General features: G+C 43.3%; 1 protein-coding gene across 4 annotated transcripts in view; it reads right to left on the reverse strand.

The window, feature by feature from the left end:
• Position 1: 1 nt before the first annotated feature.
• The window catches only part of NHS (NHS actin remodeling regulator), a 243,897-nt gene continuing 221,625 nt past the window's right edge, over positions 2-22,273 (reverse strand). The window contains exons 3-9 of one of the 4 annotated variants that reach the window (XM_068179962.1): positions 20,686-20,819; positions 11,911-11,973; positions 9,551-9,743; positions 6,208-6,339; positions 2,013-4,970; positions 1,395-1,521; positions 2-682 (exon numbers count right to left, since the gene is read on the reverse strand). In XM_068179962.1, the coding sequence (XP_068036063.1) occupies positions 58-682; positions 1,395-1,521; positions 2,013-4,970; positions 6,208-6,339; positions 9,551-9,743; positions 11,911-11,973; positions 20,686-20,819 (4,232 nt within the window). In that variant the 3' untranslated portion in view covers positions 2-57. Of the gene's footprint in view, positions 683-1,394; positions 1,522-2,012; positions 4,971-6,207; positions 6,340-9,550; positions 9,744-11,070; positions 12,389-20,685; positions 20,820-22,273 lie in introns of those variants that run through there. The other 3 variants (XM_068179965.1, XM_068179964.1, XM_068179966.1) reach the window with 3 other exon arrangements.

Below are 22,273 nucleotides of genomic sequence, written 5' to 3' on the forward strand. Positions count from 1 at the left end.
ACATCCTTAAGAGCTTGAGTGGTGGTATTGGCAACCTGGTCCTGGCACCCACACAGCCTATGTAGAGCTTTGAGAAGACCGATCATCATGGGGGCTGCCATCTGAGTTCTCGGTCTCCCCCTCAGAGATGGCCTGCATGGGGGTGTTGTACAGCCTGCAGCGCACGCTGTACCGGCTGCTGCTGGCTGCCGGCGGTGCCCGCGACCGCCCCACCCGCGAGGATGCCGACATGGGGAAGTTCTTGGAGGAGAATCCTTCCGTGTTGACCCTGGGGGAGCAGGGGGAGAGTGGCGATAATGCATCGGGGCTTGTTGTGGGAGGAGACTCTTCCGTGCTTTGAAGGGCATCCGCTGTCAGCTCTCCAGGAGACTTCGGCAAAATGGGACTTTTCAGAATTTCTGTGGCAGACATCCTGTAGCTGGAATCAGATCGGCTGCCCTTTTTAAGGAGCAGTAGCTTAAACTCCTCATTGGATGTGTTGGACTTTTTGGCATTCCTGTATATGAGCCCGGGGGACCTCTGACTGCTAATGGGAGTGCCCATGTTGCTGGCTGGTGGCATGTTGCTGGTAGGCAGTGTGCTGCTGGTGGGAGGCTGGCTGCTGGTCCCAGACGAAGTTCTCAATCTGTTTCTTACAGAAAGGTCTCCAGAATCCTTTCTCCCAAGAACTTTCCTTTTTGATCTGTAAAAACACAAATTAAAACTCATAGGTTATTTTTGTAGTATAATGCTTAGTACTCTTCTGGAGTTTTACAGATGCTTTCATATTAGCCAGAGTTCCCTCAGTCCCTCTGTAAAATATTGGAGGCTATCAGTGTCTCATGGCTCTGACCTGCAGAGTACCTCTCAACATTACCCAACTCTTCCCAAGACAGTGTATGCACAACCAGCTCTTAGTAAAGACAACAATGCATACAAAAACTTAGATAATAATAATATGCAGCATAATCTATTAATTATCAGAAAACTTCAATTTCAGTTGTGATCCCAACTTTCAGCTGACTACAAAATAGTCTAAAATTGAAGAGATTCGTTCTCATATCCTTCTGCCTGCAACAACTCATTCACCAAAACAGAGCTGCTGGACTGGAAGGCAGAAGACAGGAACCACTGCAGTGTGTTTCCTTTGAAGACATGTATCTTGGTTAGAGAGAACAGCCTGGTGTTTTTATCTGTAAAGCATCCCACACATGCCATGAAGATACTCAGACTGCATTCCAGGCCATAATAAAACATGTTTTAAAGCTGCCTTTTAGAAAATGAAACCAATTTAACTGAAGAATGTAGTTTGAGGACAAGACTTGAACATAGAATAACCATCCTACAGCTATTTTTAGTGGACAACTGTGTAGGGATGTATGTTGCCATTTCCCATTGCCACAAGGTTAGGTCACCTGTGAATTACTGCAAACAGATCCTCAGTAGTGCGGGGTTTGTTTGGAGACACAAAGACATCCTCAGTGTCAGCCTGTGACTCCTCGCTCAGTGGAGACATGATGGACTCATCGCTTGGAGAAGACTCTTAAAAAGGAGAGAAGCCATGTTATGAGTCAGACTCCACTGCACTTTGCAACAGCACTGCCAGTTGGAGGCACCAGCTCTGCTCACAACTGAGTGAGCGATACGAACAAACAGCCTTTACCCTCTAATCTAAAAGTCATATCTGTTCCATACTGGAGTCCATAAAAGGATCACTGAACACACAAAGAATCTCCCATTTACAGCATAGCTGTGATAATCAAACTCTTCTGTACCCAGGGCCAATGCTCCTCCCTTTTATCTTTTCAGCTGAAATGCAGCACAAGGGAGGAAATAAATATCACAAATACAGTCTGAATACTTTGGACAAGTGTAAATAGCTGTGGGCTGGCTAGCTGGCCAGCTAACAGACATTGTGGGATCTATGCTTAAACCCACAGAGGGAAGCTGATGTGCCACTCTGGTTTGACTCCACTACCATCCTCTCCAAAACCGCCTGATTGGGGATGGCACAGAAAGAATTCGTAACTGACCTTTTAGCGAAGGCTCGTCTGCACTGCCCACCGTCTCATCTGCCCTGTTGTCATCAGAGGCACTTTTGGTTGGGATACCTGATGTGATATCATTTTCCTGCTTGCAACCTTCTTCGCTGAGTGAATCCACTGTTGCCATCTCTGCTTCAAAGCTGATATTCCCAGGCACATGGTGGCTTACATCGGGTTCGTGCTTTAACTGATAGGTGATGGCCGGTCCCTCAGCCTGAGCTGGGCTTTCATCCACAGGCGCAGCTTCCACCTTCCCCTCGCTGCCTGTGGAGTGCTCTTGCTGAGCCTGCACTTGCTGAAGATCGTGCACTGTTTCTTCTCCGTGGACAGGTTTCTTTGTTTCATCATCACTTGTGGAGACAGCTGAGCCCTTCTGAAAACCATCAATGGAGATGGCACATGTCTGATTCAGAGAGCTATCTGGTAAGTCTTCAGTGGCCAGGTGTGTTTGGTCCTTCCCAGGTTTGATGTCAACTAGACCCATGCTTGCTGAAGTTACAGCTTCTCGCTCACAGCTATTCTGCCCGCCAAAAGAGGAGCTTTTCTCTAAAGGTGGCTTTCCAGGGCCTGCTTCTGCTGAGGAAGTGTCAATGTACAGCATTATGGCCTCATCTGTAGAATACTGGCGTGATACTGGTTTCTTAGCTAAGAGTGGCCTCATTTTGCCTGGAGAGACCTCGGTTGCCATCAAGGTGGTCTCCTGTATGCAGAGCAGGTCTGGGGTACTGCCTTTATGTTTCACTCCTTCAGGCTTGTTGACTGCCCGGAGGTGGACAGATTTGAGAACGGAGGGTGTGATGGCGAGGGCAGAGGGCGGGCTGGGCTGCAGGGCTTCCCCGACCGCGCTCTGCTTGCTGTGGCTAAAGGTATGCAGCTGGTGCCTGTGAGCGAAGGGCTTGCTCAAGACATTGTGAAGAGCACTTAGGTCAAGGTGAGTAGGAGGTATAATCGGAAGTTCAAGGTCTTTGCTCACTGAGGCGGTGCCATCTTTTGAGAGTGGCTGCTGCAGCGATGACTTCCTCTCTGGAACTTTTGGCTTCCTCTTGCTCCCCCCTGGAGACAATGGTCCTGAAAAGAAAGCTGTTGGAAAAGAAGAGGTGGGCGTCTCTGACTGGCTGGAGTACCCGCTGGAGGGTGAGGCTAACCCTGCCAACTTCTCCGGGGAGGCCAGCTTAAACTCATTATCAACAGAGGGGAGGGATGGGGTTGTAGCTCGTGATCCAGACTGAGATGTCTGGGATTCAGAGCTCTCTGGTGACTTGATGCACTCTATGACTGTAGTACCCGTAGCAGTGCTTGAATTGGACAAGGACCTGTAAGGATCGCTAGTTTTCAAGTCGTTCAGAAGCCAGAGGTCTGCATAGTGAGGTTGTTCAGCACCTTCATCTTTAAAGGAGGGGATACTGGCAGTGTCAAACGGAGTGTCCTTTAACCCGCCATCATCCTGGTTTGGCCATGGAAGCTCCTGCTTGGCTGGCAGGTTGGGGCCTTCCACTCGGGAAGGTATGTTTGAAAACTCAAGAGGCAGCTTCATCTCCCTGGCAGTGTGAGAGACATGCTGCCCACCACCGATCTTTGGTTCTTTCTTGTCAGGAAGGTCGGTGCTGCCCTCTGATTTCCTCAAAGACGAGCTGCGTTTTGGTGGGGCTGGCTTTGCCTTTGGTTTCTTCAGTGAGATGCACTGCCGTGCCTGCCTCCTGTGGCTCACGCAGTCCTGCCAGGCACAGTCAGCTAGGCTGGAAGTCATGCTCCCGGTCTGGCCACTCTCAGAGCCTGGGGCTGCATAGTTGCAAATATAGCTTTTATTACCCTTCAGACCGCAGTCAAAGTGCATGGAGGTATAGTATCCTTCAGTATCCACAGAAAAGTGTGAACTAGTGTCTGCCTTGTCAGAGGGGGTCTTTTCAAGGAAGCTGTCATAGGTGGCCATGCTGGTAAAGCTGGGACATCCCAGGCTGTCTGCCTTTGGGCGCTCAGGGCTGAAATCCTGGCGACAGGAGGCGTCATGGTGATGGTGCAGGTAGTTCCACTCACTGTCACTCGTGTTGCTGTTGTTGGGGTCATCCAGTAAATCCGCCACAGTGGATGTGAAAGAGCTTGTCCTGTGGCCCCTGACCTTGTCTGCGTGGTCACCAAACTGCTCTGTGATGAAGACATTGGAGTCTTCGTTGGCATTGGGAGCAGTATTGAGGGACAGCTCGGAGTCACAGTGTGAAGAGCCTGTTAGCGGAGGAGAGGCAGCAGGAGGAATGGTTTCAGATGTCTGAGAGGGACACGTGGAGCTGCTCCCACTCCAGTTGCCACTGGAGGACTGGTGGTCATCTTTCTGGTCCATGTGGCTGCTGAGCAGGACTCCTGCTGTGGAGATGGAGTGAATTGGGCTCCCGAAGGTGTCTGAGTTGGATGAAATTTCACAGCTGCCTGAATCGACCATCCTTGACAGCCGCGATCTCCCCCTCTCGCTGATGCTGTGTTCGGGGCTATGCAGGTGCTGAGGACAAGTTAAACCAATGGGCTGGCACTCCTGTGAACCCTGCTTGCTCAAGATCTCCTTCCCCTTTTTTGGGATCTTCTCCTGACTAGCTAGGAAGTGCTCCGCTTCATACCCTGCATTCTTGGTGGTGGCATCCTGATGGCCCTCGCTGGCCCGGGCGCTCTCGCGGGGAAGGCTCCGCGAGCGGATGCGGTTGCTCACAGCAGCAGCAAAGACCGCATCCCCGTTGTCCGCCAGCACCAGGATGTTGCCAGTGGAGTGGGAGAGGGAAGCGACAACACTTTGCCCCCGCTGGGCACGGATCCGTCGCCGGGAGGGAGCAGCTATCAGGATTTCTTCTGTCTGGCACTCCGAGTCCCGGGTCCCCAACCTCCTGTTGCTGGAGCCAGAGAATTCTGGGTTTGTGTGCACAATCACATTGCGCTCTCTTGCTACTGGCGACTCGTCTGAATCTAGGACACATGGAAAGCTGGGTGAGTGGGAGAGAGCTCCACACTTCCCAGCATGAGACAACCCGCGGAGCAACCCAAGAAGATATTATCTGCTGTATTCTTTATTTTTTAATCTTTCTGAGCATTAGACCAAATTTAAGTTTTAGATAAAGAATTTATAAGGCAGACCTCCCACCAGTGAGGTAGGGAAATTCTAGTCCTACAACATGATTTCTGCAATGCATTCTCAATGTGGAGCTGAGCTTGCTGTGCTAAATATTAAGACAAATACTAAGTTTTCAGTTTTTATGACTCTATTTCAGCTACTTAAAGTTTTTGGGAGTGGCTGCTGGACAAAACACTCCATAAGCTTCTAAAAATAATTCTGTTTCTCCTACCTGTCTGTTCAGAATTTCCATTATCTGCTTCTTTACTATCAAGAATATTTGCAAGACAAAGGGATCTTTCTTTCATAGGTTCTCCAATTGCTTATTCCCTATGATAAACACATTTCTACTTCCAATCAAGTTTTATGGCAACCGACTGAAACACCAGACCATCTTCAGGTGCATATGAATATTAAGAAATAAAATTCTGTTAGTTTCGTTTTGAGTTAATAAGAATTTCACATTGAATTTGCCCCCAACAGAGTTGCTCCTAATTTACCCTGACAAAAATTGAGGTAATTTGGTAGATTTAAGGCAAATATTCTTGTTGATAAAGAATAATCGGAAGGAATTGAGGAGTGTGATAAATAAAAGGAAGGTTTAGCAAAACTCCAGTAGAGTACCAGCAGCTGTGTCTATGGTGGATATTCAACACCTCATCTAAGTTACCCAGCTTTTGTGACAACTCATCGTCACTTTGTGGAGTAACATCTGTCGGTTCTTTACCTTAAGCTCCCCTGATGCAAGAAAAAACTTTCACTTAATCTAGTTACTTTTTATGCACATAACTGTGGGTTCATAACAGAAATAAAATGAAAAAGAAAAAAAGAACTGATTAACATTTACACAATAAGAGCTGAACACGTACATCTATATTACTCAGTAAGGCCCCCAGTCTTTCAAGGCCATATGGAGTAATATAGCTTTTCTTACTGTAGTAAATCAAAAGAACAAAACATGTCATTCCTAAACTCTACAAGCATTTACACTTTCAAGGTTTTGTTTCTTTGGAAGACTAACTACCAGCTCATATCCTTGCAATTTAAGTTGGTTAGAAAGCTATCTATGGAAGATTTGTATTTATACTACACCTATTTCTTGTTGCACTCTTCTGGGGATGCCAGAGATGGTTTTCCTCCTCCTCAACTTTCGTCTCCGCTGTAGTACAGATTGTGAATGAACAAGAGAGCAGCGTATACTAGCCTCTCTGTCAAAACCAACTCCTGCAACCCATAAATAGGTCTCATTAGCCTTTAGAAATAGTAAACAAATTTTCATGGCTGGAACACAGTGGATGTATGTGAGCTTGGATTAAGCCTGTGAATAAACATAAGGGAGCCCTTATGTAGCTCTTATTTAAATTATATCACAGTATATCACAGTTTTATATCTAATTCCAGCTCCCCCTCAGCAGCCTGGTCTGCCAAAAATAACAGAAGGCATGAAAAGAAAAAGAACAGAAAAAGGAAAGAAAATCAGGAAGGCAAATAGAGAGCTCTTGGTAGCAGGGCATCTTTCTTACAGCTATTTATCCATCTGTCATAGGTACAATGACAGTAACTTATCTTCAAAGCATTATCTGTTCACCTGTAGCCTGACTTATTTTAAGTAAGTAAGTGTAAGAAAATATTTTAAGGTTATGATGCCATATTGCAGTAGTTGGCTGCTTCTTAGGAGACCAATATGCCAAGGGAGCTAACATTTCAAAAAGGAAGGAGACAGCTAAAATGGGGCCAAGTCACCATGCAAGTTTAGAGAGCATTCTCTGTGACAATGACACATGACTAAGAGTGACATTAATGGGGAGCTGCCATTTACTTGCATATATCAGGAAGTGGCCTGATCTTCCCATGTGTACAGTGGGAATCCGTGGGAGTAGGAGTCTGCTCAGGTCACACAATCAAGGTCCTCAGTTTAGATTTAGAAGCACAAGTTCTTGAGTACATTTGTTTATGACCATCTTCATACAGAACAGGTGACAATTCATTGTTTTCTTTATGTTTCCATGGCATTAGCAAAGGGAAGTGTCTTTCACTTTGAATTTACACTGTGTATTAAAAAGAAAAGTTAAAAGGAAGCTGGCCAGAAGGCCAGTGCCCAGCTGTGCTGGCTTTTTGCATAACTATACACTCACTCATGCTCTCTGAAGTTGACATGGGACAGGTTGGAAAAAATGTGCCAGGTCCATAAAAACACTAACATAAGGATTGCTGGTACAGTGGTTTGTAATCTTAAGAAAAACAAACAAACTAAAGCAAACAGAAAGAAAAAAAATCCTGATAAGAAGCTCTATTTTAATAGCGTATAATTATAGAAAACATAATTATACACAGACATACACATACATATTACATTACATAACAATGTAAAACATTAAAAAGTAACTTTCTTGTAAAAGTTCTTCTTGAAATCTACTACAGTGAAATAGAGGCTTCAGACAGATGTCCTGTAACCACCAATGCCCCTGGAATAAGCAGAGGAAGAACTTTCTTTAATATGGAACAAAAGTGCCGTAAACTCCAACAACAATAATTTTCAAAAAAGTGAACATTTCTCAGGGTTGGGAGAAGCTTAAAAAACAAAAACAGAGAACTAAAAGCAAACTCTTTGAAACAAAAAAATCAATCAGCATCATTGCTGGTTTTCCAGCAACTGTGAGTTAGCTGAACATGCTCTGTGTGCCAGATGCACGGGGGTCATCTCTGAGAGGAAAGTGGAAGAGGGTATTTCTTCCCCGTGATGCATACAAATTATTCCCATTAGTGCTAATGAGAATGATACACATAAACATCCAGAAGATTACATACCATTCTTGATCTGTAAAACTGATCAGTGGAAATTTGGTTCCAATGTATGGCAGGTGGAGTCTAGGCAAAAATGGCTATTACTGGAAAAGTTAACACTGGTCCCAGACCTAACTGTCCTCTGGCTACACTAGGTGACAATAGCTGTGTTAGAAAGCCTGCACCTGTTGGGGTTCTATACTGAAACTAGAAGGAGCATCATTTTATCACCAGCTTTTCCTCGTGGAAATACACCACATTATCTCTGACTTTCTGTGGGGATTTCCAGAGGCATTGCCCAACCTATGACCTTGTCCAGCTGGCTCATGACCTGCAGCCCAGCAGGGGGCATGCAGGCAGTCCTGCCACCCAGCTGCCTGTCCTCTTGTGGTCAGAGCACTGTCCTGGAGAAACGGACACCCACTCTTGGCTGCCACCTCTACAGGGAGGCAGAGCTGGTGGCACAGTGCAGTGTCACCTCCTCTGCCAGGATGGAGGGGAACTGGGACTGTGTTGCTGTCACTGGGAGGATTCATGCAGCTGACAGTGGAGCTTGCATGGGACTTGTGACCGTGATGCTGTAAGCCCAAAAGCCCTGGTTGTGAGCTGAAGCTGGACTGTGGGCATACAACTCTCTCCAGCACCATGGTGAATCCTACAGCTTGTCTTGCAGGAAGGTTTGTGCACCACTGATAGACGTGGGGAAGAACAGTGGATGTGAGGGGCTGTGACCTTACCCCAACCCCCCCAGTTACTGGGAAAATAGAATTAAATACAAATATTTTCTCTGGAGAATGAAGGTTAACTGAAAGCCCCCTGCTTTTTTCCTGATTGTTTACACTGAGGTCTATAACTGTGAAAGTTAGCCCACTTTATGCTCTTAAGTTAATCAAAACTTGTTACTTGAAAATATTATTGAGGAAAATTCAGATCAACTTTATGTTTACCATAGCCCTCTGGAAGGAAAGAGAAAAAGAGAAAGAGAAAAACAGCCTGATTTTTGAGTCTGGAAATAAGTAATCTATCACATTTAATAAGTGATATACCTGCTGCTTCTATAAACAAGTTCTCCTTCAAATAAATCTAGTGAAATATATCCAAACATTAGAGAAATAAAGAAAATGCCATTACTATACCTTCAGCATAGCTGCATGTAAAGAGATCTCAGAGTGATGGTTTGCATACTACACATTCATGCCTTTCATGTTTAAAGCACTGCAAATAGCAGCCTACATTCTCTAGTTTCTCTTCTCCTGCTACACATGATAATCATATGATTAATTTTGGTGGCTTTCTGCATTATTTCAGTCAGCTACATTCAAAAAGTTATTTGAGGTCTTTGTTAATACAGATTGTAGGTTATATACACAACAAAAGTACATTGTTTATACAAGGAACTAGGGTTATGTTACACCATATAACATGACTGAAAATATGGGCCAAAATAATCCTAGATGCAGCTTCAGCAATTCCAGCAGTCAGGCATAAGGGATGAATTTAGCCCACTGTCTTTCAGAAACTAAATCCTCAAGCTAGGATCTTTGCCCCAAGACTGCACAATCCTGTGACTTCAAATAAATTAAACAAAATAAGTACTTGATCTCCCTTGAACCATGCAATAAATACAAAAAGAAATAGAAGAGATTTGTACCAGTGACATTGATGGGGATAATGCAAGAAGAAATCACTTGGGCATCTTGTTTCATTTTCTCCTCTGGAGTTGGGAGAGGTAGTGCTTTACTCCAATTGGTTTGTTTATCCAGTGTAGAAGGGATATTATGTATTGGATTTTTCGGCCTCTGCCCTAACATGACATCTGTATCTTCGTCCTCTGGTGGATGGGACTGCAAATGAATACATTCAAAATCAGTGTCTCCCACTCAGGTACACGAGGCTAATTTTGAAACAAAGCAGACACACAAATCAGAAATCAATTACAGGGATGCAGGAAGGAATCATTCTAAGTCACACAGCACCAGCCATTCTCCAATGGAAATGTAACATCCTGCTAAGAGGAGAAAAACACCTCAGCATACTGGAACTCAGCACATTTACAGTGATATTTACAGGCCATCTCCTCTGTCAGAAGGGGCACATCATGGCAAGCGTGTCCTCAGTTACCACAAGCATTAGACATGTGAGTTCTCATTTGCAACTGCAACTGGCCTCATATAACCATTCATTCAAGCATCAGAAGGTCCAAAGTTTTAAAGAAGACCCATCCATACTTCAGAATAACCATGTGCATTTCATTTGTACAAACGCAGAACAAGAGCAGACCACAGTACAGCCATCCAACACCTGTGTGGGGGGAAGTGGCAGGTGTTGACGGTGCTGGGACAGGGGGATAACAACCAAAGAAAAGAGTATCCACCACCAGAAGAAATTCAAAAGATTGTTTAGAAACCATGCATATTTTTATAGCACACTACAAGAAGTACTAGATGCTGAAGATGAAGAAACAGAGAGAAAAGTAAACAGCATGAAAGAAACACAGACGGTTTATTTTCTTTTGGAAGAAACAACAAATCCCCTAATACCGTGTCTTGCAAAGAGAAATAAAGCAAGTGCGTTTTCGTGTGGTGCTGGCTGCCAACTTGGGTTGAGGGGGGGAGTTTCTTTGTTTGCAAAAAAAAAAAAAAAGTTTCTGTTTTGTTTGGAAGGGACAGAGGGGAGAAACTTACCTTTGCCTTCTTTTGCCTAATTTCCCTCCCTTCTTCCATTAATACATTCTTCTGTAAGCTGTGACAACTGTTTGGCCGGCTCAGGACATCTGTCTGCCTGCCTCTCATTTTTTAAAAATGAAGTGCAATCCCTTTCAGACAGGCTTTCTCTTCAGTCTTGAATTCCCAGCTGCTGAACTACCAGCCTTCCCTCCTTCGTGCCTGCTGTTTACACTCTATTTGCCGGTTTCAGTTTCGGTAGCAAACAGGGCAAAATAAAATGTTACTCTACATTGCCACGGCAGAGCATTGAGCAGGTGGGTGTTGAACACCGCAGGATCATGCCCTTTCTGCCATTGTACTTTTGCCACTCCTCCGCCCAGGCTCCTCACAAATCCTGAGGGAATTAACCATGGCAGGTTTGCCAAACAGCATTGACGTCCCGGCCCCGAAAGCATTAAAGATCTCAACTCTGCAGCTGCTATTTAAACTGTTGGAGGGCACTTACCTCGTCAGTGTCACCTCCTGCAGCACCCCCAGACCCAAGACAACACAGGTTTCCTCTTCTCCCGCCCGCAGAAAACCCTCTTTTCCCACGTAGGATTTCAGTCAAACATTGCAGCCTTCTTTCTGCCTGCAGCTTTTGTGCCGATTCCCGGCAGACGTGAATAGCTCATATAAACTTCAAGCACAAAAGACTTTGTTTCCTAGGTAACTCCCCCCCCCCCGCCCTAAGTTTGATGCATGCATGCAAAAAACCCACCCTTGCACACACGCAAAGGCACATGGGGACACACACACACACACACACACACACACACACACACGCTGCATTTGTTCATTTGTTGCCGAATTCATCCTTCCCTGGATGACAAAGAAGTGCTGGACAAAGCGGGCAGAGTGACCCTGGCTGCCAGAGCTCCTGCTCTCCAAACAGTGGCATCACCAAATGGCCAGAGAATAAAATACCTGCTGTCGGTGTGGCATTGTCCAAACCATTTCCTACCGTTTAGGAAAAAAAAAAGAAGGGGCAGTTGCAAAGCATGGCAGGATAATTGAATGCAATTGCCAACGCTATTGAGTCTGTCTGAGTTCAGGCTTTTTAAAGGAGGTGATAGGGGGAGGCAGCTTTGCAGCCTTGAGCTCCTGAAACCTATCCAAAGTATGAAGAATGAAAGAAGGGGGGAAAAAGTTATTATTGTGTCTTACTGACATGAGAAAAACAGAAATGGCTTCTTTTAGCACAGTAAAGTAGCAAGTGAAAAGCAAGCAAGAGGAAGGGTTAGGATCTGGAAGGGAGAATAGTGAGACAGGGCTGTTAATTGAGGATTGCTTGTTTTTCCAGTACCTTTCTACTCCAGGGGGTCATGTGGCAACACTCAATTGGGGAGGGCGAACGGGTGCTGTTAAACTATAAATGTGAAATGTAGAAAAAAAATTAAAATTAAAAACATACACAAAACAATTCTTGTAAAAGCACATAATTTTGTCTGGATAAATTAGCACCAGAGCCAAAACCAGCAGAGATTTTCACCCTGTTTCCTATAGATGGGTTTATTCCCCACAACAGATTGGTTTGGATCCCTGTGAAGTCTGTACTGGTTTTGCTTACTTGAATTAGCCAAAACTGCAGTGAAATTGGTTCAGCCTCCTTGTACAGACATGCTTGAATTGTCCCAAGAATGCCTTGTATTGATTGGGTAACTCAAACTGTGTTCTGCCCAGAGCTGAAGCAGTGCAAGATACATATCCAGTTACATTATAAATGTAAATTATTTAATAATGTAAGGGATTTTTTCTTTTTTTTTCTTCAGTTTTAAGTAAAAGGATATAAATAATGGTAATTTATCAAATACATTGATTGCTATATGTTTCTGATGATATCTCTATTTCTCTAAGTTTGCAATCATTGTGGCAGGGTGACAACAACCAATTGCTTTTTGTCACTTTTTGTAATGCTTGAAAGGACAAATAGCAATGGCCACAGCCTCCTGGGTCTTGGTGAATCCCTACACCTCCAAAATCCTCTTCTGTCAGAAACTCTGGTTTGTTTGTGGCAATGTTCAGTTTTCAAAATCAAGGAGTGATGGACAACTGACTTCTTTTGAAATCAGAAAACAAAAACAGAGATAAAGAAAGCAGGTCTGTTGACTACTCTGGAAATTTCTAGCACGTGTTTCTTGGTAGAGATTATTATTTCTCCATGCATTAATTAGACTAATAATGCCAGATAATTCGACAAATGTTTTTTCTCCCAGTCATTATCAATCATTATTAACACTACTGTGACAGATGAACAAACCTCACTTCGAAAGACTTTGCATTATATGGTCTCCTTTCAAGACAAAAAGTTGTAGTGAGTCTCAAAAGGCCTAATCCTGCATCTTGTCCTATTCTCTTCCTAGATATGCAACATCTCCTGCTTTTCCCTGGTTTCTGTGTGTGCATGGAAAGCCTCCAGATGAGCTGTCTGTAAGGCTTACAGGAGACCAGAGTGGGAGAAATCAAAAGAGAGCTGTTCCCAGTGAACATTTCCAGCAGCTTAGTTTCTGCCCAGGCCAGTGGTAAACCAGTTCTCCCAGGCTGGGAAAAGTCCTTATCTCAGGAGCAGCACCTCTGTTCATGCAACAAAGGCCGTGGAGATACTGAATACATCAACAATTTCAGTCTACTTACTCCTCAGATACCCAAGGATGGCCCTCTGACCAAGTTTCCAGACACCTGCTCTAAGCAGACTGACTTCAGGTACCAGGATGAAATTCAGCTTCCTCATGGAAGGTGGTAGAGGATCTCTAGGGTGGGTCAGGACACAGGGAGACTAATGCTGCTGAGGTGACAAGAGCTCAGGAAATGAAAATCTTTGCAATATCCAATGGCCTGTGATTGTCAGTGTACAAAGACAAGAGGACAGGAGGGACCTCCTGCCCTGAGCTTCAAGCACAGCAACATGCACAAGCCACTCAGGGGCAAACCAGACCATGAGAGAAACAGCACGACCTCATCTTTGGTCTCAGAGATAGCAGTGTGGGCTACAGTCAAGACAAGCAAGATATGGTTACCCATCTGTCTGTCCCATCAGTGCAGCACTTCCCTACCTCACCCATGTGCCACTCTGCCAGGTGCCCTGAGAAAACACCTGTCTGGTTCCATGCACCTACAGCCATCCTTTGATGTGCCAGAGGCTCAGGTCCCTGCTTAAGCATGGCAGGACAAACTTCCTAGGTAAGTTCCTGTCATTAGAAATAGGACAAAAATGAAGGTGACCAGAAAAATTTCAGTTTCTGCTGTCACAACTGTGCTCCTGAGAAAGGTGGTCCTACCACTGCCTCGCCAAGGGGTCCTGAGGTCACTTAGTGCCTGTTCCCATGTGGTGCCTGTCACTGGGGCAGCTGAGGCATGCCAACACAGAGCAGCAGCCTCAGCATTTCAACACCTCCATGCCAGGGGAGGGAGTGAGCTGCTGCTTTTCAAAAGTTCTCATTCACTCAGAAAACCAAAATATCTCTAAATGTCCTGAGTAAACACGTAATTAAGCAAGAAATTATTATTATAAACCCAAGGCTGTTCTGGTCTGATGGGCAAATCTGAAGTTAGGCAGTTTTAAAGTGAATTTCTTTTGTGTGGGTGTGCTTGGCAAACAGAAACAATGATAATCATTCTGTTAAATACAAAGCCAGAATATTTTAAGTGTGCATTTTTCTTTAATGGGCTAAGATTGCTTTGAAACTGAACTGGTGCATAATTGCTTGAATAGGGATTTGTCACTGACATATGTAAGCATTTTTATTTCCTGAGCTATCCCATCAACCCCACTTGCAGAGGTGGTATTGTGCTCGTGAAACTGCCTTGCAGTAAAAATCTTGTTGCATATGCACGTGACCTGATTTCTCAGTGCTCTGTGTCACTTTAGTGTAAAAGTCTTTGGTTTCTGTGTGCTACAACAAAATAGTCAGATGTCCAAGTCTGACTAGTCAACAGAGCTTCCCCTATGGAGAAAGAGATAGTGGCTCTGCTGAGGAGCAATTCAGCTCAGCTTCCTTCAGTGCTAAACTTGGGCTGGGATGAAGCATCCCTGAACACTCACACCCTGATTTTAGGAAAAGCATTACTAGCACATATGTAAGTCAGGACTCATCATAAACCATTTTAATTAATTAAAACCTTAAAATATCATCAGGACAGTGACAAAGAAACAAATCAGCAGTCGACAAACTTGCCAGCCTGGCAAGTTATGAGTCTGTCTCATTTATTGTCCCAGAGCTGGGATCTGTAGAAGGAAATGAATGGGTCAATAACAGGACAAAAATGCCACTTATGCCCCTCTTCTCTTTTCCATCCCCCAAAGCTATGAGACATGACCGTTGTTGAGCATTTTCAGCATATAGGAAAGACTGCTCCAATAAGCATAATTTGTGTTATATCATGTACCTAGTGTGCCTTACCTATAATGATTACCTTACAGGAGATTCTGGGATTTCAAAGTTAGTGCACACGGCCTATGGAACGCAATGCAACGGTGACAGGAAAAACATAAACCCAAGAATAAAGAAACAGTTTTTCCTCAGTTAATTAAAGATTGAGAATGCTAAAGCCTCATCAAGAGCATTTATCCGCAAGATGTTTGTTGAATTTAGACATGGCTGCATTGATTCCTTCCCCCTCAGCTGTGTTTGATCAGGCAGGCAAGGCGTTATCTCACAGGAGATTTAGGTGGCAGAGTCACAGCCCCCAGCAGCACAGGGCTGGCACAGCCTTGGTGAGGGCAGGAGGTGGCTGGTGCATGCTGCTGCACAGAGCTATTCTCCAGAGGATTATTTCTGACTCCTGCTGCCTAAAAGCAGAAGCTAAAAAAGCATAAGGGATCAATATTATTTCTAACTTCAGGCTTCTATTGCTGTAGGTGGGGGAAATTTCCCTCCCAGGATAATCTTATGAATATAGTGAGTGATATTCACCCAAGCAGAGCATCAGCATGTTGCTTCAGCATCTGCAAGCATTATATATTCTGTTGTCTCCAGCAAACAGAACATGCATACAGTTTGCTTTCACCCTGTGGAAGCATGGAAATAAAGTGTACAGTACATCCTGACATCTCATTTAAGAACAGTCATTCATGCACTGAAAAGGCAACATGTAGAGTGTGAACTAGTGTTCAATCCCACATTCACATGAATACAGTACTGACTCCTGGGGCTCTGGCTGAAACCGCTGTGTATCCCTCTCTCTGCCTGTGAAATGGAGAGCCTGCTGCTTCCTTACCTCGCCCAAATTAAGGAAAATGGTATTTATTTACATGATAGAAAAACCAGAAGGTCTAGACAAAGAGAAGAAATACTAATAAAAGGCTACCAGCTTTCCAGTGTTTTCAGAGCACAGTTGATTATTTAATTACAAATTCATAACTATACAGCAGCTTTCTTATATAGTCAGCTGATGCTGAAGAGAAAATAATGGGATTATTTCTGGCAGTGCTATTTTCACTGCAAATCACAACCCTGCTTACCTGCCTGCTCCCAGTGTTTATATTTCTGTATGTTTCATTCTCCTCAAGTTTTCATTTTATCTGCTTGTGGGTGTTTTCTTCTCTTTTGGAGCATCACAAATGGGATCAGCTAAAGTACTGACAATCCTTTAACAATTAATGTATGGCTTTGGTGTTTTGACAAGGTAAAGACAAAACTAAGACATGTTTCATGACAGAAGCCATACCACACATAGCATTTCAGCAGACAAAGGTACAAAATAAACATCCCACAATACAGGGTAGTAGTTATTAGGCTCATTGCACAAATGGTGCTATACAAGTTCAGTCTGATGAATAAAGTCAGGTAGATTTTATTTCTAACAGCTTCAGGCAGGATTTGCACACAGAAAGTGCAGAGCCCAACTCATGCCTGTCTCTTAATTCAATTGTTTCTTACTGGGGTTTCATCTGGCTTCAGTAGAAAATGGTGTGAAAGGTAGTATATTCAGTAGTACTTCCTTCCCTTTGCTGTACAAAACATCCTAAAGCAGACCATAGGGAATATTTTTGAAATGGCAAGAAGATGGACTAAAATTACCCAATGCATTATTTTCCCTTTGCATTTGCTCTAGCTGAGGCCTCAGGGACAGAAACACCCTCTCTGGAAAAAGCCTCCTGCTTCTTGTCCCTTAGATTCCTGCTCAGATTATAATTATGAATAAACTGACACTAAAATTTGTGCAATTGTGAGTGTAGATTTCCAAATCCTGAATTCCTTGCTTCATCTCCTTGGTTTTATTATAATAGCTGTGCCACGCGGGGATTGAGAAAGCATGGTCCCATACCATTCTGAACTGGAATACAGAAATTTCAGAGCCTTGCTGGCTGGACTTGGGGGAACCCAAGGAAGAAGAATTGCAGAAAAAATTAAAGAGAAGTCTGAAATGCAGTTGGAATGACACAGCATCTTCACACTCAGTGACTGGCCTCAGCAGTGCTACAGGCAGGGTTGTCATGGGAACATGTGTAAGAAATATTTTCCTCATTTTAGCAAGTCCATAACTTTCTCATACTCTCCTCAGATTATTTTTGGTTTGGTTTGGGTTTTCCTTCTTCTTAATTGGCAAAAATGCCTGAATGAATGATACTTTTAAATGTGTTTAGTTGTATATTTCTTTAGTGTAGACAAAGTGTGCCAATTTTTCAGCTTTAAAAATGAATGACTGGAATGGATAGGAAAGTTAAGTTAAGTTATGTCTGCAAAACCATGACGAGTATGGAGAAAGGGAATGAGAAAGCAATGTTTACTGTTTCTCATAGTCTGAGAACCAGAAGGGATATGATGAAATTATGAGATATTGGGTTTGAAACAAACAAAAGCTACATTTTCATACAGATTTTTTAAAGTCATTGTCACAGGATGCTGTTGAGGCTGAAGGTGTAAATTTGATAAAAATTGGATTAAACTAGTCTCACAGTCAACTCAGAGATGTTCTTTGGTGGCTGTTATTCTGTGTTTGATCTCTGTCCCAGGAACTCTGTAACCAGTTTCTGTATGAAACTGAAAGGATAAATCATGGGACAATAACAGCATAAACCATGCCCTGTTCTTATACTCTGTCCTGAAGGATCCCCTTCTGGCCTTTGGGCTAAGTAGGCATTTCATCAGCCAAATCAGGGCATTTCCTGTAACAAAAGTAGGCATGAAAGAGCCTATTCCATTTCTAGTTCTCTACTCTTTCTCCACAACAAAATGATCTTGTGATGGAACAATCCAAAACGTCTTTCCAGACCCATTTATGCTGGCATTACTTGCTTTGAACTTGAATTCATTTGACCTTTCCTGGAATCTGTGGGGCTTTGGCATCTTTCTCCCTGTAAACATAGTTGTGGTTAAAAGTGAATCCTCATCTATTGTGATTGATTTTCTCTAGTTTTACTATACAATATGCAAGAACTTTGGAAGAGCTCATAGCCACCTAATTGGTAGTAGCAGCCAAAAGGTACACACATAGGGAACCTTGCCTCAGATTTAAGTGACCTGTTTTCTCAGTCAGTAACTTTCAGTAGTGGTTGTTCCCACTGGTCTCACAGTGGTAATTTGAACATTCCTCAAAATCAATTTTCTTATCTGAGTATCTTATTACATGCATTTAACTTAGATAGCCAGTTTGGAAAAGTCAGACCCTGTAACTTTCAAAGATTTCCAAGCTTCTTGTTGATCCCTTTCCTTATTTAAAAGAAACACAAACGTGGGCTCTTTTGGTTGTGTAGTACTGCTCCCTTCAGCACCTTCCCAAGAGCATCAGAAGAGTGGAATACACACCATACTGCTGTGCCATGAATAAAAATTATTGTGGATTTAACATCTTTAGTTCCTTGATGACTACATGATACCATCAACTGGAATCAGATATCAAACATTGCTGGCAGTCCCTGAAGCAAGATAAACTTTTGCAGATGTCAGTCAAAAAAAAACTTATGCCAAAAAGAGCAAGCTAGCCAATTACAGCATTCTCAACTTTTTCTTGTAATGGTATCATTATATCATGAAGGCTGGCACAATATCAATTAGCTATTCACTATTGCACTGTCTTGTAACAATCTCTGATTAACCTCTGCCAGACAGAACATTCATGTGCAGCTTCATCTTGCCGTATTCTCTTTTAATTTTTAAGTTATCCCATTTACTAGTTTTCTCAGAAATGGGTCAAGGCACTTTGAAGTACTCTGGGTGCCGTGTATTTGCAATTTCCAAAGCAGAACATTGCCAGATGCCTTGAAATCAATAGAACAACAGCCCTCCAACAGCTCTTGTTTGCTTCTCCTTAGGGGAACACTGAACCCGGTCAGCTTCCAAAAGGAGGTCTGATATGGGTGGGCACAAAGTTTAATGTTTCCTTCTTGAAAATAAAAAGGTGGACTTTCAGATATAGCCAAGACATCTGCATTCAGCATGACTTAATTTTGTCAACTAATAGAGGACTCAGAGAGTTGTTCACTATTTGTTATTGTGTTCCACAGATGGAAGTAATGTATAAAATGCACTGGTTGTTTTCCAAACACATCAAAGATTCAGGCCTTTAAGCACTGTGTATGCAATTTCAAAAGAGATCCCTTGTTCCTCATCTGATACTAAGAGAGCTTTATGTTCAATAGCCTGCCCAAACTATCATCTGTAACTAGTTCTGATCCTTAACATGGCATTGCCTTCCCTTTACCTTTCAATGACCCTACCACAGCACTAGCTTTGATGATAATTTACAAAGGAGAAACAGGTAATCCTGTTTCTTCTTTGTGTCTTCAAACTCTTATCTGTGCTGTCCTTTAACATCAGGATATCTCCTTTAAGTTGAATCATAAGGTCTGCAAATTTAACCTGCTCAAAATCTGCAGTGATAGTGATGCTGTACTCAAAATTAACCAGAAAAGCAGTCAAAAAGCCAGAACAGTCAAACTAATGCAAATCTTATTATGTATTTCATGCTTTTTAAATGAGGAACAAAATTTTTCCCATGGACTGACTGGCTGATGTTTTGGTCTCTGGGCAGGTGTGACTCGTTTACATTGAGTCTTTCACACTGTGAGTGCTTTAGCATTATAGTATTTAAATATGGCTAATACAATGGATTAGGATGAATGCACTTGGATTTTTAAGCTAAGTAAATGATGATTCAATTTGGTGACTGAATCATCACTGAGCTTATTATGTACTCGCAGATGTAGCATCTCTCGAGATGCCAGTGTCCCTGACCTGAGAGATGCAGAACAGATCTATTACAACCTGACTGAAGGCTGGCATTAGACAAATGCTTCACTTAAAAGCCATGTCCAGGTCTGACCTACACATTTTAAATAATGCAATGGCTCTTAGTACAGGGCAACATTAGCTACTATGACACTTCTGTGAGTAAAACACCCAGAGCCACAGAAATACCAAAGTCCAGCTGAAGCCAGTGGGAATTACGGACCTAATCAGAGTTAAAGTTGTCAATCTAGCATGTTTCCTTTCATTTAACAATGATAAATACCATATTGTCAACATTAACTTGATTTCAAGTCAATGATGCAGTGGCAAGTCAGCACAGATATACAGGACCAGATCCTGGAGTTCCTGGAGTTCCTGCTTGCTGGTTGCAAGGACATGTGTGAGACATGAAACATCTAAAAAACTGCATGGAGACGAACATTGCCAAACAGGACTATGAAACATGTAGCTCCTTGTAGCTGGGGTCATGCTCCTGAACCTCCTGCACATACACAAGCCTCAAGCTGGCACTCAAAGCCCTTGAACTCTTTGCTCCTGGCAAGATAATGCCAGGGCTGAAATTACAGCACTTGCTGAAATTATGGGAGGGTCTTCAAAGTGCTACCTCTACAGCCTGAGTGGTGAATGTGGAGGACTTGTGGAGGAGTGTGTGAATGAGAGCATATGTGTGCTGGCCATGGGTAAAAAAGAAGAGGTTTCTGATTGAAAACAGCCACCCTGGGGCTGGCTTCTGGAAGCTGTGACTTGCATTATGCTGCTGACAGTCTTTAAGATCAGCTCTGTTGTACCTGCATCATCTTGGAGAGGGGGCACTTGTGAAGCACTGCCACACTTAGGTCCCACCATCCAAAAAATATATTTGTTTGTGGTAGCTGTAGTGAAAGACTTACTGGTAGCAAATGGCGGTCCTTTATCGCTTGCCTCTTTTGGCTGCTGATTGCAGGGAAGGGAGGAAAGGGGGGAGCCACCACAGCAATGGGGCCTTGGACTTTTTGCTCTCTGTTATCACCTCGGCTTCGATGTTCTGTTTTGGATAAGAAAGAAGACACAAGTCTTTCAAAGTGTTAAAAACATACAGATATCTCTACTAACAGCACAACAGAGACAGGTACAGGACAATGGACTCCAAAGACAGAGGTTTCTCTCCTCCCCAGTGACTGGTACAAATGATCCCTGTTGCAGCTGAAGGGAAGAAGCACTTACTGGACATCCGTGTGCCCAGAAGAGCAATGCCCATACAACCACCCCAGCATATGTGCTGCAGCTGAATGTGCCCAAATGAGAATTATACCATTTATCCCAGGAGACAGTGGAGCTTTCTAGGCACTTGAGACCCAAGGCCTGATATCCAACAGGAATCCAGGAATCTGCAGCTCCTATTGCCTTGAAATGTTGAGATGCAATAACTATGCCTGCATCCTACCCATATATAATATATCACTCTGAGGGGAAAAACCAGAAACACAGCTCCAGGTGGGATTTTATTCCCTGGCTGCATGGCAGTGCTAGGTCCTAAGCATTGGCTTGACATCATGAATGTTGTTGCAGCGGTCATGCTCAGGTTCCAGCAAGAAGGAGATCATCCTGGGAAGGTCAAGATCTTTATCCACCCTAGGCCCACAGGAGTCTTCCTTCAGCATGGACTCACAATATTCTGTCCTCTTCCAGCAACAGTCTCAAGTCTCTGGAACTTTCCAAGTGAATGGGAGAATGGATTTATGGACTTCCCATCTCTAATTTTAGGTGACAGTTAGATAGTTGCTGTTTGCATGGAGTGCTGCTGAAAGGAGATAATATATTCACCCACTCCACTAGCTGTGGTCCAGTCAACAATGTTTGCTGCTAGCATAGCTGTTTTCTGACCTAAAATTTCATTTTAATTTCTCCTGGAATAACAGATAAAAAGGTGATGAAATTCTGATAGAAGAGAGAGCTGAGACACAATAAACATGTTTAGAGTAAATTTCAGACTAAAATTTCATCTGCATATATGCAGTTATTTGGAAAATAAGATAAAGCAACACATGACAAGCTGCCCGTTGAACCTGCACAGCTGCCATAAATTGTGGAGGGAAATTGCCAAAACGAAGTTTTATAACTTTAAAATGATGAGACATTTTCTGGAGCTATCTTCACATGTTGCTGTCAGGATTTCTCCTGCCCACAAGATGGCAGGCAAAGATCAGCCTGGTTCTAGGACAATTGCAGAGCAGAGCTGCTGAGAACAGAAAAGAACTTCTGCTCTACTCCAACACTACTGTGGTTGCAATTTGGCTGTATCACTCTCTGCCATGCTATGAAGACATACTGATTGCATCCACAGTGTGTTCCTTACCTAAAACCTGCAGAGACGGTCAAATGTGGTAATTAATTGGAACATCTTATCCAGCTGACAGATGCTCTGCAGTTCTAAGAAATCGATTATTATTATAAGCTAATAACAGTAATAAATGAGCAAGGCAATTAGAGCTGTTGGTG

The sequence above is a fragment of the Anomalospiza imberbis genome, chromosome 2 (assembly GCF_031753505.1).
Source record: "Anomalospiza imberbis isolate Cuckoo-Finch-1a 21T00152 chromosome 2, ASM3175350v1, whole genome shotgun sequence".
Classification (NCBI taxonomy): Eukaryota; Metazoa; Chordata; class Aves; order Passeriformes; family Viduidae; genus Anomalospiza; species Anomalospiza imberbis.